This window comes from Gracilinanus agilis, chromosome 3 (assembly GCF_016433145.1).
Source record: "Gracilinanus agilis isolate LMUSP501 chromosome 3, AgileGrace, whole genome shotgun sequence".
NCBI lineage: Eukaryota > Metazoa > Chordata > Mammalia > Didelphimorphia > Didelphidae > Gracilinanus > Gracilinanus agilis.
Genome location: NC_058132.1, coordinates 35,928,345 through 35,947,050, shown reverse-complemented (window position 1 = coordinate 35,947,050; position 18,706 = coordinate 35,928,345). Strand labels below are relative to the sequence as shown.

General features: G+C 46.0%; 1 protein-coding gene across 1 annotated transcript; it reads right to left on the bottom strand.

The window, feature by feature from the left end:
- Positions 1-664: 664 nt before the first annotated feature.
- SMIM1 (small integral membrane protein 1 (Vel blood group)) lies at positions 665-17,988 on the bottom strand. Its single transcript, XM_044671231.1, has 3 exons — positions 17,608-17,988; positions 2,440-2,575; positions 665-1,023 (listed from the first exon to the last, which is right to left on the bottom strand). Exons 2-3 carry the CDS (start codon positions 2,538-2,540, stop codon positions 897-899), a joined length of 228 nt encoding a protein of 75 aa, XP_044527166.1. The 5' UTR covers positions 2,541-2,575; positions 17,608-17,988; the 3' UTR covers positions 665-896.
- Positions 17,989-18,706: the final 718 nt, after the last annotated feature.

Genomic DNA, 18,706 nt, shown 5'->3' with positions numbered 1-18,706 from the left:
GGAGGAGGAATACTCTCACAGCAAACAAGAGACAGATTTAACTTCCCCGCTCTGTGATTGGAGCAGGGACGGGCAGAAATCGAACCCTAGTAGTGGCCTTAATTCCCATTCTGAGTTCCAGTTTGGTAATGAGTTCCCACTGGGGCATTCACCAACCAAATGGTTCTCTCCCTTCTAGGTCTTGCTTTCACCAAGGATAGGGCAGGAGTAGAGACTGCAGAGGGACTCTGGGTCTGGCCATCCCTGGGGAGGTTTCTGAAGGATAAAACTGTGTCCTGGCTTCTCTCATCTTTCTTGGACTTCTGGCTGTCTGAGGGCAGCCACAGGTCCAAAGGACAGGTTATCTGGTTGGTGAGGAGAAACAGGAGTGACCAAGTTGCCATCCTGGGCTTCAATAACTGAGTGTGCTGGGGCTGGAATGTGGCAGGGGAAGGCTGGGTTATGGATGGCTTGGTCTGGAATTCTATCCTGGGGCAGGAGAGAAGAGATTTGTTTCTGTGTTAGTGTGTCTGTTTTTCTCCGTGTCAGTCTTTCTCTCTGTGTCTCAATATCTTGATAAATTAGCCTCTGCCCCTCTCTCTCTCTCTCTCCCTCCCTCTGTCTCTCTGTGTCTCTCTGTGTCTCTCTCTCTCTCTCTCTCTCTCTCCCTCTCTCCCTCTCTCCCTCTCTCCCTCTATTTGTTTCAGGGTATCTTCTCTTTCTCTGAAAAGAGACTATGTGTCTATATTTGTCCCTTTGTGTGTGTGTGTGTGTATATATGTGTGTGTATCTATCTCTATAGGTGTGTGTGCCCCCAAGGGCCAGCCTTGGCCTGATGGTCTTTGGCCAGGTAGTAAGAGGTCTCTGGGTGAGTGGAGGTCTCCTCGGAAAAGGTGTCCAGCAGGCTCAGACAAGTGCTACTTGCACTTGTGGATGTAGTACCCGGTGACGTAGCCGATGATGAAGATGACCCAGAACAGAACGATTCCGCCTACCACCTTCATCGCAATGCCCAGCTTCCCGGTGCATAGTTTATTGTAGACCCTGGTTTGAGGAGACAAGACACCCCCCAACCCAAAGACAACTGAATCAGAGAAACACAGACATAAATCCATCCCCACAGCGGCTCATAGTTGTAGCTTGGACTGGATCTTTATCAGCCTTCAGGCAGGAAGACTAGAGTGGAACAGAGATCATCTCTGCTGATTCGGGGGTTCTGGGGGCAGGAGCCAGACCCAGAGATAATAAGAAGAGATTGGTGTACTGGTTAAGCACTAGATATCTATTCCTTCTGGGCCTCAGTTCCCTCAGCTGTCAAATTACCCTGGAGGTCTCTTCTATCTCTCTGGGATCTCTGATCCCTCTTCAGAGCTCTAGGAGTCTTCATGCTTAACAAAGTGATTTCCTAAGTGCAACCCTAAGAGGCAGAGGGAGAAAGATGCTGAGATCCCAGGTCCAGAGATGGAAGGGAATCCTCGCAGTTGCACCCTCCTCATCTGACAGAAGAAGGGACTAAGGCTAGAACTTGCCCAAAGGTCACTCAAGTACTAGAGCTGGGATGTGAATCCAGGCTTCTGAATGATTATCCCCGCTTTATGGATGAAGAAACTGAGGCTTTCAAAGGGGAAGCAGCATGCCCTGTATCGCACAGCTCAGTGAGCTCCAGAACCACTAATACTGGCCGGATTCGATTCGGGAGAATGTAAACTTCTTTAGGATCTCAGAGACCATCTAGCCCATTCTACAGATGAGGAAAATGAGCCTTAGAGAATGTAAGTGACTTATTCAAGATCATCAAGGTATTCAGTGGCAGAACTAAGATTAGACTCGCTCATGAGCAGGGGGAGGAGGACTATGTCAGACAATAAGCATTTATTTTTTACTTTGAGTTTTTTTTTTTAAGCCTCTTTCCTTCCATCTTAGTTATCAATTCTAAGACAGAAGAGAAGGCTAGGCAATTAGGGTTAAGTGACTTGCCCAGGGTCATACAGCTAGGAAGTGTCTCGGATTAGCTTTGAACCCAGGACCTTCTAAGTCCAGAACCAGCCCTCTATTCATCATGCTGCCTAGCTTCTTCCTTCTATAAGAATTTATTAAGCTCCTACTAAGTGCTAGGGATGTATAAAAAAAAAAAAATCCCCGACTCTCAGGGAGCTTACATTCCAATAGGAGGGACAACATGTAAAGGGCTTTATATCAGAGAAGACAGAAAATGTCAGAAGGAAAGTCCTGGCAGCAGAGGGGACCAAAAGAAGGCGTCCCTCGAAAAGCTGAGTCTTCCAAGAAGCTCATGACACAATTCTTGGCACACGACTGTGCTGGCCAATGTAGAATCAATGGAAACAGTCCAGCTGTTTGCTTTTGCCAGGCAGGGTCCTTTTTGGAGCTTTAGAGAACTTGGCCAAGCATATCCCTTCCCTTCAGGCCACCCAAGGGTGGGAGAGTCTTGGGGCTCCTTACCGCTCACAGCCCGAGCTCTCCGGGGTCGACACGCTCATGCTGACCTCATCCTGGCTGTTGTTCCATCGGCTGTACTGGACGGCGCTCTCCTGGGGTTCCATCTTTCCAAGGTGGGAGTCAGTGAGAAAGGGCAGACCTTGGAGAGGGAGTAATCAGTCAGAGGGTTACAGGGGGGCTCCATTTCCCAGATGGAAAAACAAAGTCAGCAAGGGGGTTCATTGGCCTGAGCTGAGCAGATGAACTAGTCTTTCCCCTTTCCAGTCCCACGTCCATCGCTGTCCAAGAAGCCAGCGTCTAGCCAGCTGGAAGAATGTGGGAAGAGAAGTCAAGAGATCCAGATTCTTGCTCAAACTTGACGGGCTGCTTCGTTGTCCGCCCCCCTCCCCCAGGCCTCTAGCTCCTTCCATCTGATTTGGAGAATGTTCAGACACTAACAATAATAGTAGCTAACATTTCTATAACTATATGTTCCATGTCAGACACCGTGTGCCTTAGCAATAATTAACTCCTTTGATCTTCATGTCAAACCTGGGAGGTAGGTGTTTTTTTACACTTTTTACAAATGGGGAAACAGAGGCAGATGGAATTTAAGGGACTTTTCCAGGGTCCCACAGCTAGGAAGTATCTGAGGCCAGATTTGAACCCAGGATCTCCCATCTCTAGGACTGACTCTCCATCCACTACTGAGCCATCTAGCTGTCCCCTGTATTATTCTTTAATCGTTTGACATGTCTTCCTTGTAAAAATTTAAACCTAAGAAGAAGGAGCCTCTCTCTTCCTTTCTTTTTTCCTTCCATAAAGTGAAAATGTGCTTCATCCATCTGTCCCAGCCTCATTTTACATTAAAAACAAGAAGTATTGGTTTAAAAATGTCAGAGAAATAAGGAGTGAACAAACATGATGAGTGAGGGATGCATGATGGATGTGCTACATGAAGAAATCAGCGATTCTTGGGAAGCCAGGAGCAGGCTGGGATGGGTGGTGATCTGCTTGGAGAGAAGGAATGAGGATTCGGTGGAGTATTTGAGACAAGCCAAACTGGCTGGAACTTTTAGAGCTTTGTGACCCTGGGCAAGTCACTTAACCCTGTCTGTCTCAGTTTCCTTATCTGTAAAATGAGCTAGAGAAGGAGATGGCAAACCCCTCTGGTATCTTAGCTGTACAACCCTGGGCAAGTTGCTTAACCCTGTCTGCCTCAGTTTCCTCATCTGTAAAATAATTTGGAGAAGGAAATGGCAAATCCTTCTGGTATCTTAGCTGTACAACCCTGGGCAAGTTGCTTAACCCTGTCTGCCTCAATTTCCTCATCTGTAAAATAATTTGGAAATGGCAAATCCTTCTGGTATCTTAGCTGTACAACCCTAGGCAAGTTGCTTAACCCTGTCTGCCTCAGTTTCCTCATCTGTAAAATGGGCTGGAGAAAGAAATGGCAAACCCCTCCAGTATCTTAGCTGTGTGATCCTGGGCTAGTCACTTAACCCTGTCTGCCTCAGTTTCCTCATGTGTAAAATGAGCTGGAGAAGGAAATGGCAAACCCCAAATAGAGTCAGGAAGAGTCAGAAATGACTCAACAACTGACAAACTCTAGGAGGTTTAAGCCTTAAAGACTTTTCCCCTCAGGCCTCCCTTTGAGCACTCCTATGTCCACAGTTGGCTTATCAGGCAAGGGAGAAGGCTAGTGCTAATCTCTGACAAGTGGAATATTGTCAGCCTGCACAGGGGAGGCAGCCAGGGCTGGGGAGAGGTCAAAGCTGCTGCCAACCCCTGATAAGTACATTCTTGCTTGATAAGTCTTCTGTGCCTGCCTCCTCCTGGGAGAGAGGGAAGCCAGGGGGCCAGTGCAATCAGAATTACAACTAAAGGTTCAGGATGCCAGAAGGAGGCTGGTACTGGCCAATCCCACTGGCCTGGCACTCTGGGAAGGGGTCGACGACAATACCCCCTTCCTCCCTACCCTTTAAAAGCAAAGTTCCTTCTTTCTTTCTTTCTACCCCTTTTATCATCCATTCATTGGGATTTCCCAGAGAGCAGCAAAGAAAATGTCACTGCTGTTCAGGCATTTCTGACTCTTTCTGATTCCATTTGGGGTTTGCCATTTTCTTCTCTAGCTCATTTTACAGATGAGGAAACTGAGGCAAATAGGGTTAAACTACTTGTCCAGGACCAAACAGCTAGTAAGAGTCTGAGGCCAGATTTATTTATTTTATTTTATTTTTTTAAACCCTCACTTTCTGTCTTGGAGTCAATCCTGTGTATTGGCTCCAAGACATTAGAGTGGTAAAGGCTAGGCAATGGGGGTTAAGTGACTTGCCCAGGGTCACACAGCTGGGAAGTGTCTGAGGCCAGATTTGAACCCAGGACCTCCTGTCTCTAGGCCTGGCTCTCAATCCACTGAGCTACCCAGCTGCCCCCTGAGGCCAGATTTAAACTCAGGTTTTTCTTAACTCCAAGCCTGGCACTCTGTCCACTGCACAACCTGGTTGCCCCAAAGAAAAGAACGAAGAGAATCAATCTATCAGTCAACACACTTACGGGCTCCCTTTTTCCTAGTGGGTGCTCAATTGCTATTTCCTGAATTGAATCAGGGTATGAAACATGTGGGATGCTAAGACACAGTCCCTGCCTTCAAGAGGTTTTCTCTCTAGTAGGGGGGACAGAATCTAGGACTGGATTACACAGTACCCCTAAAGCAGAGTTGCCATTGCTCCTTAGCTATCTCTGGGATCAAATCCAGACGTGTCTGGCAGCTGAAGCTCCCACCTTTCCAAGCCCATTACACGCAGTTCCCCTTTTGCAGGAGCTCCATTCCAAGCCCTTCCTGGTGTCCTTGCTCTTTCCTCAAAATGACATCCTGCCTCCACTTATCAAAGGCTGCCCTCCATCCCCACAAGGCTCCTCTCTTAGTATCAGGAGGAGCTTCCTTTCCAGGCTCAGCTCGGGTCCCTCCTCTGAATAAGAGGGAACATTTCTACATGACTTTAAAGACCAGACAGCCCATTTCAACCTGTTTGGGCTCTTAAGTAGTGGCAAGTTCTTCCTTTGATCTAAATTAGGATGGCTGGCCTGGAGAAAGGTCCTTTGGAAATCCGGAGGACTATGCAATGGACTATGGGAGGTAAGGCTGGATGTGGGCTGGGGAGGGGGAAGGGGAGGTAGAATTCTGCTCTGAGGCATCTGGACTTTATCCTGTAGACCAGGAGCCACGTGAGATCTGAGCAATTCACTGAAACACTCCTTAGCAAGTTTCTTTAACCAAGGACACAGGCTGAAAGGGTGCAGAAACAGGAAATAGGGAGGCCAGTTGGGAAGTTTTCACCATGGTCCAAGAGAAGGAAGGAGGCTGAGAAAATGAGAGATGTCATGAGGTCAAAAGCAGATGTCTGAGTTTTGAAAGAATTCTAGGATGTCTGAGCTGGAAGAGACCATCTTGTTCTACCCCCTCCCTCATCACTGGACAGAGAGGGAAATTGAGGCACAGGGAGGACAAATGACTTTCCCAAAGTCAGAGAGCAAGTTAGGGACAAGGCTGGGACTCTTGCGTGCTAGAGCAACATTCTCACCTCTATATATCATCACTCCACAACAGCCCAAATGCTATCTTCTCCCAGGTTGTTCTCTCCATCCCTTCCCTCACTCCATCTTAGATGGCTGGTCCCTAGATATCTACCATACAAAGACCAGAAGGATGTACCCAGACACTCCTTTTTCCTCTGCCCTCAACTTTCACTGGCTGCCCATTTAAGGCCATTCACAACCCGACTCCAACCTACCTCTTCAGTCTTATCCTCTGGTCTTAGTTTAAATCCCAGGTGCCTAGTACACAGTAGGTTCTTAAAGAAGTAGCTGAGTGGAGATGTTAAAGAACCAGCCTTGAAGCCAGGAATACTTGGATTTAGATCTCATGTTTGATGAGTTAGGCTCTGTGACTCTATGGCAAATAAATCCATCTATCCATCCCTCCCATCTCATCCCTTCTATCCATCCATCCATCCATCCCTCCATCCATCTATCCAATATATCCATCCCTCCCATCTACCATCCATCCATCTATCCAATATATCCATCCCTCCCATCCACCATCCATCTATCCAATATATCCATCCCTCCCATCCACCATCCATCCATCTATCTATCCAATATATCCATCCCTCCCATCCACCATCCATCCATCTATCAAATATATCCATCCCTCCCATCCACCATCCATCCATCCATCCATCTATCAAATATATCCATCCCTCCCATCCACCATCCATCCATCCATCTATCCAATATATCCATCCCTCCCATCCACCATCCATCCATCTATCCATCTATCCAATATATCCATCCACCCACCCATCCATCCATCCATCCATCCATCTATCCAATATATCCATCCCTCCCATCCCATCCATCCATCCCATCCATCCATCCACCCAAATGCTGCAATGGAAAGCCTGCCACTTCTAGAGACCATTAGGTGACACATTGGATAGAGGACTGAGTCTGGAGCTAGGCAGACTCAAGTTCAAATCCAGCCTCAGACACTAGCTTATGACTCTAGACAAAACACTTAACTTCTATCTACCTCAGTTTCCCTAACTCTAAAATGGGAATGATAATAATACCATCTATCTCACAGGGATGTCGTGAAGATCAAATGAAATAATATTGGTCAAGCTTGTTGAGCATAAAATAGGTGCTATATAATTGTTTATTCTCTTCCTTTCCCTCTAAAACCATTGGTCTTAACACCATACTGCCCCTTCAAAATTACATTTATAGAGCATTTTATAAAGTGAAAACCGTATTACCAAGGTAATTGCCTTTTGTGCCTCAAAACAATCCTATGAGATAGGTACAAAAGAGAACACATTCATTTCACAGATGGGAAAACTGAGGCTTGGAAAGTGGTTTTTGACCACCAGATCTAATTCAAACCAGGTCACTTGTGGCTCCCCAGAACTCTAGCCATGGCATCGTGATTCCTCAGCAGTATGGGCACTCACGGTAGACAAAGTCTGTTGAACAAATGCTCTGTGGTGTGTGTGGCAACTGATGTCCCTTCCTGGTGCCCAGGACCGTAACCTCCTTCCCAAACACCCACCATGCCCTTCTCTCTCCCCTGAGTTTCAGGGTCTGCCTGGAGCTGATTTCTTCCAGGGGTCAGTGAGCAAACCCAGAAGAGGGGCCAGAGTGAAGCAATCCCTGCTTCCATTACCAAATGGCCCCTCTGCCACAACCACTTGGCAGGGCAAGGCTAGTGTCCAAAGCAGCCTCGTAGGGAAATGATGAATTTGCTTAGAAGCCAGAAGCCAAGAAAATATTGATCTTTCTGGCTATAATAAGTGTTATGAATGAGAAGGACCTTTGGGGCAAAAGTGCAAAGATACCCTCCAGGGAGAAGCCAACCAGATAAAAGGCGCATTCAAGGGCTATTATGTATGTGGGTTTGGGATTTGTTTTTCCCAGACATGCAGGGCACAGAGAAGAAAGGAAATAGCATGGCACTGTGATGGGACAAACAGGACTTGGAGTCAATTCAGATTTGAGTTCAAATCCTGCTTCAGATGGTTATTTGTCCTTTGTTTCAGTCATGCCCAATTCTGTGACTTCATTTGCCTCAAGTTTTCCTGGAGTGAGGGGCAACTGGGTGGCTCAGTGCATAGATGACTGGGCCTGAAGACAGGAGGTTTTGGGTTCAAATCTGGCCTTTCTAGCTTTAAGACCACCCTGGGCAAATCACTTAACCCTGTTCTGTCTCAGTTTCCCTATTTGTACAAGGATCTAAAGAAGGAAATGGCAAACTTGACTTTATTAGTCTTGTGATCCTTGGGCAAAGCAACTTATCCTGTTTGCTTTGGATGCATCAAGGTGGGAATCAAGAAATTTAGTCACTGATACTGACTAGCTAGGTGACCCTGGGCAAGTCACTGAACCTTGTTCTGTCTCAGTTTCCTTATCTGTAAAAGCATCTAGAGAAGGAAATGGCAAACCACTCTAGTTATCTTTGCCAAGAAAACCCCAAATGAGGTCACAGAGAGTCAGATACTACTAAAACAACCCATCCTTTGTCCTCTCTGCCTCTCAACTTCCTTATCTGTAAAATGGGGATATTGAACTAAGCTATCTCTTAAGAGACCTTCCAGTTCTGACATTATGTAGTACATGGAGGACCCTCTTCTCAATCCAAAGGTTATATAAACAGCTCAGCTGTTGGGCTCTCCAGGGACCTACTCCATCCATTGCCTCCCCAAATGCCAACTTAGCATATGAGTGGCACTTGGTGTACCCAGTGGGACCTCAAGCAGAAGACCAGTTTCCCTTCCTCCATTGTTAACAGTTGATTTCAAAGAGCCAAGGCTGCAAAGAGGGATGCAGCAGAGCCTCTGGGAATTCCCTAGACCTTTTCAAGGCTCAAGGCTCATTCCACCACCTTCTCCATCAGTCCTCCCTCATCCCCTCACTCTCAGGGATCCCTTTCCTTCCTCCAAATCACTTTGTGTTTTCTTGGTCTAGTCTTCCTTCTACTTTATGGATACTTCTCTGGATCCATAAAGTGTCCTCCCACTAGAATGTGAACTCCTTCTAGGAAGGGGCTGCTTCTTTCTAGTCTCTACATCCCCAGTGTCTGGCACAGTGCCTGGCACTTACTTAGCAAGCACCTGGCTGAAGTGAGCTGACTTGCTGGAGAGAAAAACATGGCGCCAGAAAGGAGAGGTCAAGTTGAGTCAAGTCAAGTCAATAAGCATGGATGAAGAGTTTAATTGGCTTGAGGACTTTATAAAAAAAAAAAAAAAAGAATACACCAATCTCTGCCCTCAGGGAGATGAAAGACCATCACAGGAGAAATCCAGCATCCCCAGATCCCCTAGGGCACATGGGTGGAGGCTGGAATTCAGTTCCATTTAACAAGAAGTAAGTGCCTACAATATTATGGAGGGTGTTTTTCCCCCCAGTCCTTCCAACTTTTCCAGACCCCATTTGGGGTTTTCTTCACAAAGGTACTGGACTGGTTTGCCATTTTCTTCTCCAGCTCATTTAAGTGACTTGCCCAGGGTCATGAGTTGAGTCTTCCCCATTCCAAGCCTAGTTCTCTATCCACAGCACCATCTACCTGCCTAATGTTCTGGTACAAAACAAAGAAAATAGGAACCAAACTCTGCCCTCAGGGAGATCACAGTCCATCACAGGAGAAATCTACCCCCAGATCCTTTGGGGCACATGGGTGGAGTCTAGAATTCAGTTCCATTCAATAAACTTAAATACCTACAACTAAGTAAGCAAAAAAGACAAAAATAAAACAGCTCCAGCCCTTAAAGAATTTACTTTCAGGGGGGGCAGCTGGGCTGCTCAGTGGATTGAGAGTCAAGCCTAGAGATGGGAGTTCCTGGGTTCAAATCAGACCTCAGATACTTTTTAGCTGTGTGACCTTGGACAAGTCACTTAACCCCCTATTGCCTAGTCCTTACCTTTTGTCTTAGAATCCGATACTAAGTATGAGTTCCAAGGCAGAAGAGCAATAAGGACTAAAAACTCTGCCTTGGATTCTAAGAGGAAAACTAAGGTTTAAAAAAAAAAATGTTACCTTCCGACAGGAGATAATATATGCACATAGAAATCTATACAAATCTCATCGGACACATGTTTGCCAGCTCCAGGAAAGGGAAGGGTTTGGAGAAAGGGAGGCAGTTTGGATCATAGAACTTTGGAAATTTGTTATTCCATGTGATTGATAGAAAATCTCTTTACCAAAAAAAAAAAAAAAAAAAATTGAGAGAACTAGTAGCTGCGATGGGGAATAAGAATAATAATAACCAGTGTTTAAATAGCAAGGTTTGCTAAGCACTTCACAAATATGAATTATCTCAGTTGCACAATAACCCTGGGAAAGTTGGTTTTATGATAATTATTTTTACAAAAATATCATTTTTGTAAAATAATAAAAATAAATAAAATTTTTACAAACTATTTTTACAATTGAGGAAATAAAGGCAGACAGAAAAAGTGATTTGCCCAGGGTCACACAGTTTGAGCAACAGAACTAGGATTTGAACTCAGATCTTCACTGAGCTGCAGAGAGAATCAAAAAAGATCTCCTGTACAGAAGGAGGTAATTAAGAGTTGAGCTGAGGCTTTACAAGATATGAGTCCCATAATAACCTTCTCAATGGATACTGTACAAATATCCTTTTTTTCCCAGGACCCTAAAACATGGCATTGTATTCTTGGGAATTTTACATTTTGGGGAAAGATGCATCCTACCACAACCATCAGGGAGAGCCCTACGTTAGCTATTTCGCTTTGTACTCCTGGAGTCTTTCAACTATGGAGGTACTAAACACCACTGGTAGCCAGTTGGCTGGGGATAGAACCAGAGATTCTCTCTTGTGGGGAAGCTTTCCAGAGACCAAGAGGTGCAAGACTTATCCTTCAAGTCCAGTCCAAGGTGACTTGGTAAAGCCTCCCAAATGGGATAGATACCTCAGGGAGAGAGATCTATTATACATTATTCAAAGCCTCACCTTAACCACAGGGCAAATTTGAGAGGTTCTTCCACTAGGAATGCTCTCCATTATTTGCCTACTTCTGACTCTTTCCCCTCTAGTGGTTTTTTTTATCTCCTTTTCCTTCCAGACAAAGCAACCGCCCATTTTCCATAAAATACTAGATGATGGGGTCTAGCCAACTGGGAAGGACCAAGATGTCTGTTGCTATCCAGATGCTAAGGAGGGAGGGATTGATTTTTTTAATCTCATTTGCTCTATTCCATTATATTCCTAGAATGGCCAAGCTAGAAATGGCCTTGGAGGCCATCTGGTCTATCCCACACTTAAATGATGACAAGTCAAGATTTTATTAAGTTTTTTTGGTAAGTGTGGCAGCCTCCATGTCAAGCCCTGGGGATGCATAGAAGGGGGAAAAATGTTGCCTTTCTCCAGAACTTGCCAACAGCTATCTCTGCACAAACAAGACATAGATAGGATAACTTGGGGGTAATCTCAGAGGGAAGACAAATAGCATTGTGGGTCCTGGAATCTGAAAGTGGGTCATTCTTCCTGGATTTAAAGATCTCTAGTGATAAAGTTTATGGAGCACTGGCCCTAGAGTCAAAAATTCTTATCTTCCCGGGCTCAAATCCACTTTACTAGCTACATGACCCTGGGCAAGTCCTTTCATCCAGTTGGCCTCAGTTTCCTTGTCTCTAAAATTAGCTGGAAGAGAAGGGAAACCAATTCAGTTATCTTTGCCAAGAAAACTCCAAAAGGAGTCAGGAAGAGTCAAACAGGCCTGAAGGGTGATAAAAGAACCTAATTCCTTAGTGGAGTCACTAAGAGTCAGTCAGACAGAACTGAAGGGTGATAAAAGAAGCCAATTCCTTAGTTCCAAAGAGCCCCCAGAGCATTTTAAATTTTCAGGAGAACTGCGGTGATACTTGACATCTGAGGAACACCAAGATACTATACTCTCCTTTTGATGTTCTTCAAATGTTTTAATGTATTTTAATTTCTTGTACTTTCGGCGAGGAGGTCATTAACTTCTCAAACTCTTGTTTCTGATGTTCTAGCTCTGCAGAGCCGGGTGTTCTTGTGCCGATAAAAAGCAAACACCTTGAGAAAACCAATGCATGTGGCAGTGGCTCTTCGGATTCCAAGGTTTGAGAACCTGTGCAGGGCTCCCACATCCCATTAATAATGGTGATAAAGACTGAAATTTTTTTTTCAACTAAAGAATATAATTTTTTTGAATGGCAACTAGGTTATTAGCCCTTAAATATTTATTTAGACCTAAGTACTTAAAAAAACTGAATTGATGGAATTTCTTTTGGCCAATGGGCAGTGGGAAGGAATGACTAAGACACTAAGGGAGCTGCTGTGAACCAAGACAGTTGGGGAACCTCGTTTCTCCAATTGTAGTTGTTGTTCATTTGTCTCATTTGTGTCTGACTCTTTTGGGCTTTTCTTAGCAAAGATACTGGAGTGGTTTACCATTTCCTTTTCCAGCTCATTTGACAGAGGAGGAAACTGAGGCAAACAAGAGTTAAGTGACTTGCCCAGGGTCACACAGCTAGGAGGTGCCTGAGGCCATATTTGAACCTGGGTCTTCTGGACTCCAAGCCTGATACTTTATATGAGGCTTCATCACCCAGCTGCCTCTATTCTCAGGCTCCTAAATCTGAATCTGCCAATTCTTTATTGTTGGCCAAGTTTTCTTTGCCTAGAGACAAAATCTTGGTTTTTATTCTTCCTGCTGAATCTGCTTCCTCACATGTTAACACTGATCCTTCCCTTTTTATTTATGTCATTTTTAAAGACTCATCCTATGACTTCATTGGTATGGGGGATGTCTAATATCCTAGGTTCAGAGGCAGTTGGGTGTTTTAGCAAATAGCGCCCTGGATTTGGAGTCATGATAACTCAAATTCAAATTCAGCCTCAGACACGTAGTAGCTGTGTGACCCTAGGCAAATCCCTTACCCCATCTGCCTCAGTTTCCTCATCTGAAAAATGGGGATCATGATAGCACCTACCTTCCAAGGTTAAGATAAAACAAAGTTCTTAGCCAAGTACTGGACACACAGTAAGTGCTTAATTAATGCCTGTCCATTTTAATTTAACATGGAAACTCCTTGGAACATTTGGACATGTTAGCAGCCAGAGAGTATTATAGGGTTGCCTGGGCATTAAGAAGTTTATTGACTTATCTAGGGTTTGACAGAGGCAGAACATAACTCTGAGGCCAGCTTTCTACCTATTCCACCCTGCTTCTCTCCAGTGATCTCTCTTTTTAAAAAAACTCTTTCTGTCCTCATAACACCTCTAAGACAGAAGTGTTTCAAAGGCTAAGCATTTGAGGTTAAGTGACTTGCCCATGGTCACAAAGCCAGGAAGAATCGGACAGCAGATTTGAATCCACAACCTCCCATCATTAGGTCTGGTGCTCCCTCCACTGTTAGCTAGTGGCCCCCACAGTGATCTCCTAATTGCTAAATCCAATATCATTTTCTCCATATTCACCCACTGATCTCCCTGATCTTCCCCTAGTTGAGAGGAGGAAGCACATTCCTATGGAAGGAAAGAGTACCAGTAGTTTTGGAAGTCAGGAGGATCCAGGTCTGAAATCTGTCTTTGCTACTACTCTACCCTGGTGAGTCCATTTTTATCTCTTGAGGCCTTTACTGCTTGAGCCCCATGACCTCTGAGACTCTTCCCAGCTCTGAATCTATGACCCTATGGCTTTGTTGACTGTCCCATCTTCCTGCTAGTTTGTCCTTCTTTGGCTTTTTGGATCTTCTCCCCTGGTTCTCCTCCTACACCTCTGGTGACTGTTCAGTGTCCTTGGCAGGGTCTGTCAGCATCTCTTGGCCCCTAAGAACTGGCATCCCCCAAGATCTCTGGCCTGAGACCTATTTTCCTCATATAGCCTCTCTTGTGGTCATCTCATCAGCTCCCATTAGACTCAATGATCATCTCTCCATAGAAGACTTCCCAGTCTCAATATCCAGCCCTAACCTCTCTCTCTGACTCCAGTCCTTTATCCCTAATGGTCTGGCAGACTTTTCCATCTTGGTAATCTATTGCTCTCTCAAACTTAACATGTTCAAAGTAAAATCAAATAATCCTTCCCCCCCCACCCCCTTTCAAGCCTATGATTCTTAATTTCCCTCTTTTTATTAAGGTTATTGCCATTCTAAATACCTAGATTTTCAATCTCAGAGCCCTCACCCCAACACCTACCATTAATCACTAGGTACTAAATCATGTCAATTCTTTTTTCATTCTCTTATTCTCTTATGGGTCCAAGTGCTAATTACTAAGGAAGGGAAGGCAAGGGGAGAAGAGGGGAGAAGAGAAGAGGGGAGAAGACAAGACAAGACAAGACAAGACAAGACAAGACAAGACAAGAGGAGAAGGAAAGAGGAGGGAAGGGAAGGGAAGGGAAGGGAAGGGAAGGGAAGGGAAGGGAAGGGAAGGGAAGGGAAGGGAAGGGAAGGGAAGGGAAGGGAAAGGGGAAGGAGGAGATGGCAAGAAAGGATGGGGAGGGGAAGGGAGGAGGGGAAAGAGAGATAAGATAGACACAAATAAGCCTGACTTGTAAGCAAACTGTAGAAGGTCAAGAGAGTTTGTATTTCATCTGAGACAATAAGGGCCAAGGGAAGGTTTAAACCTAGGCTTTAGGAAGATCTTTTGGCAGGAATGTGGAAGATGGGTCAGAGAAGGTAGCAACTGGAGTAATTATGAAGCCCAATTATAAGGCTATCACAATAGTGTATTGGATTTGGATTCCTGTCTTTTTAAAGCACTTTTTAAAGATTATTATGGAAGCATAGTCCTTCTCTTCCCAAATTTCTTTCCCTAGATATATATGTGATGGAGGGTAGGAGGGTAACTGACTTCCAGCTCAGCCTGGTAGGCTGAAGACACAGGCTATACCAATCAGAAAGTTGTTTACCTGGCCCAAGAACTGAGGATATGGCAGCCTAGGGATGGGAGGACATTTCCTTGGACCAGATCAGCAGGAGAACCCAGGAGCCTGGACTAATGGGTAAGGGCATTAAGCCATATTAACCAGACAGGGCTTGGAAGCCTGGACATGAGGCAAGTTTTCTTGTAGATCACATTATTCCTTACACTGAAGGTAACAGGAAACACAGGGCTAATGGGGGAAGGCTCAGTTGCCTGGTTCAGAGGGGTGTTCAGCCTTGGTCTCAGGTTAGACAGATCTCTGTAAGTCTAACTCTCTTATCTTACAAGTGATCCAGTAAAGGAGTGACTCATCTGCTTGTGCTAAGGGGAATAGGAACTATTTGTCTGGAAGGCTTTGTGACCTGTACTAAGGGAGGGGACGTGTTGCAGAGCTTGCTAGGAATCCCACAGCTGCCTATTCTTACCACCCACCCAACCACCACTAGCTGTTATTTTATTATTATTATTTAGATCCTCACTTTCTGTTTTAGTATCAATTCTAAGAAAAGTAGAAAGGGCTAGGCAGCTGGGGTTAACTGACTTGCCTAGGAAGTATCTGAGGCCTAATTTGAACCCAGGTCCTTTGGGTTCAGGCCTTGAGTTCTAGCCACCTTACTACTACCACCGTAGCTACTTAGCTATCCCCCCTAACTAGTTATCATTATTATTATTGTTGTCATTATTATCATTACTAATAATGCAAGAGGTCCAGAGAATTGATAAGACTTGCTCAAGATCAAACAGGTAATAAAGGGCAGAACTCCCAGACCACAAATACAGGCTAACATTGGCTGCCTTCCACAAAACACTTTCCCCACCACAGCCTGTGAAGCAAGTCATACAGTGCAAAGTATTTTAGACCCATTTTATAGATGAGGAAATAGAGGCCTAGAAACAAAGTAAGACTGCCTCAGAATTTTTCTATAAGATTGCAAAAACAGAGTCTTGATGTTGAGCTAAGATCTGGATGGAGAGAAAGGCTAGGAAACAGGTCCTAGAGATTCTTGTCACCCTCAGCTATATAGCAACATGTCTGGGTCTAAAGTCCAGACAGCTCATTAACGCACATCATCAGGTCTCAGCGATTAAAAAGAGAAAAGGTCTGCCTAATCAGGCATTTGGGGAGAGCCAGGAAAGGCAAGATTCAACATGGCGCCTGGAAATGGAATTCCCAAAAAACAAATGTGGTGAACATCTTTCTGTTTTAGTTCCGGCTTTGGAAGTCGGTGGGAGGATGGATTTGGTTTTGGGGGTAGAAACAAAAATAAAGCCCAACAATCCTGAGGTTATGACCATCCACCTCCCCAAGGGCAGCCCAGAGATAGGAACAGAAATTAGGCTGAGGACAAACAGGTGCCACAAACACCAGGGGCTGCTAGAAGGCATGGTGGATAGAGTGCCAACACCTGAGTGCAAATCCAGCCTCGGACACTTACTACTTGACCCTGGGCAAGTCATGGGACCATTTGCCTAACCTGAGAAGGAAATGACAAAGTATCTAAGTATTATCTATAGTATCTAAGAAAAAAACTCAAAAAAGACCTTGGAAGAGTCCAACAATTAAAAAACCCCAACAATCTCAAATCTTGAAGGCTCTAGGGAGCCCTTTGTCCAGGGCCAAGGTCAGCAAAAGGCTGAAAGGAAGGTCTGCTGGGCTTGGGGGCTAGGAAGTCCCACTCCCTGCTTAGGATTTAACCCTTTTGATGCCAGGAAAGGAAGCTGGTTTATAATTCGGGTACAAATTGTACCAAATGGCTTCCGGGATGAGTAGGAGGTGGGTGGCTGAGCGGCACATCACAAGAGGAGAGAATGTTGGACTTTGAAGTGGAGAAGACATGAGTTTGAATCTTGTCTAGATCCTGTGTGGCACTTTAAAACCTGTCTGCCTCCGTTTTCTCATCGTAAAATAGGAGTATTAACAGCATTTATCTCACGGGGTGGCTGTGAGGATCACACACAAGCAAACCTTAAAAAGTGATGTAAATGCTAACTATTGTTTTAAGTGTGGCCAAAGAGCGAGGGGGCTACTTATTTCTAGAATCTGAACTTTCCTGGAGAGTCAAGGCAAAAGCGGATTCTCTCCTCATTCACCCATCCCCCTTCTCCTTCCCTGGAGTCAGGAAGACCGGAGTTCAAATCTTCTTTTAGCTATTTCTTAACTGTGTAATCCTGGGGCAAGTTATTTAACCTCGGTGAGTCCCAGTTTATTCAACTGTAAAAATAACATATAAATAATAACAATATTTAACAACAACTAATAATAATAGGATCAATAATAATAGAAATGATGATGATGATGATAATAATAATGATAATGATGATGATGATGATGATCCATCTATCTCCCAGGGTGCTTGAGAGAATCAAATAGAATATGGGTAAAGGACTCGGCACAAAGTACGTTTTGAACAAAAAGTCTCTTTAATAAGCGCGGGTCTCCTTCTCGCCCTGGCCTCGGCTCTCGCCGAAAGGAGCCAGCCCACCGCGTAGACTCATGGGGCAGAGCTGACCGAGGTCCCACGGAGCCTTTTAGCGTCTCCTCGGGAGCTCGCCCCGAAGGGGGCCGCGGAGATAAGAGAAGAACTGGGCTCGGGGCCAAGGCGCAGCTCCTCAGGCCGGAGGGCTGAGTTGACCCACGAAGACTCTCTTAACAAAGCTCTCCCCTCTCGGCGGGACCCCATCTCCCCCCCCCCCCCCCCGCCTCAAGCAAGGTCCTTACCTCAGAGCGGAGCCCAATCGAGGGCTGTGGTTCTCCGGCTAGATGAAGACGCCGAGAGTCTTGGGAGACGGTGCTGGGTGCGGAGGGGCTGCGCGCGCTCTCCGCCTCTCTCCCTCTCCGTCTGTCTCCCTGCCTGGCTCACCTGAGACTCTCTACCTCTCCCCGGCGCCCCGCGGCTCCGGCCCAGGAGATGTCTCGGATGAAGAAGATTCCGCTCGGGCGCCTCTCGGGCCTTCGGCAGAAGTGGCTCGGGGGTTCCTTCCGAGGCCACCAGCTCAGCTCCCTGGACTGCTCTGCGTGGGGTGGCAGCCTAGGATTAAAGGAGGCTGAGAAAAGGGGGAGGGGGAGGAGGAGATGGGGGCTGTCCCTCTGGCTCCTGGCTGCAGAAATGGGAACAGCGGCGGCCAGCGCTGACTCGGCACTTCTGAGCAAATGGGGAAGTTGCTTGGGGCAAAACTTGGCTGCCTCCTTGGGCTCCTCCCAGCTCTGCCTGGAGCCAAACTCTTCAGCCCCGTAGAGGGAGGGAGAGGAGAGAGGGAACACAGCTGTATGGCCTGAGGCGCTTAGCGGGAGGGGGTGGGTGGGTGGGTCCCCTCCGAGGGCTCTTCTTCTCGGACTGCGGAAGAAGGGCTTAAAAGAGGCTCGAGAGAGGGGCGCGTGGAACTGACCACGCTGGGGCGCGGGCCACCTGGAATGAGCAGCCTTCCCGAGGGGCTCGCCGAGGGTCGGGGGCCAAGCTTGGGTAGGTCTCTGTCTCCGCCCTGGCAAGTCGATTTGGAATTTGCCAAGGATCTACTGGAGAGCATGCATTTGCCTGCCATCGGAGAGTAAAACTGATGGTTGTACCTACCTGTCTCAAATGATTGATGATTGGGGGCAGCTAGGTGGCCTCCGTACTTTGAGAGCCAGGTATAGAGACAGGAGGTCCTGGGTTCAAATATGGCCTCAGATACTTCCTAGCTGTGTGACCCTGGACAAGTCACTTATCCCCAATTGCCTACCCTTTGCCACTCTTCTGTTTTAGAATTAATACTAAGATAGAAGATGAGGATTAAAAAATATAAAATAGGAAGGGATCACAGTGATCCAGGCTACCTGT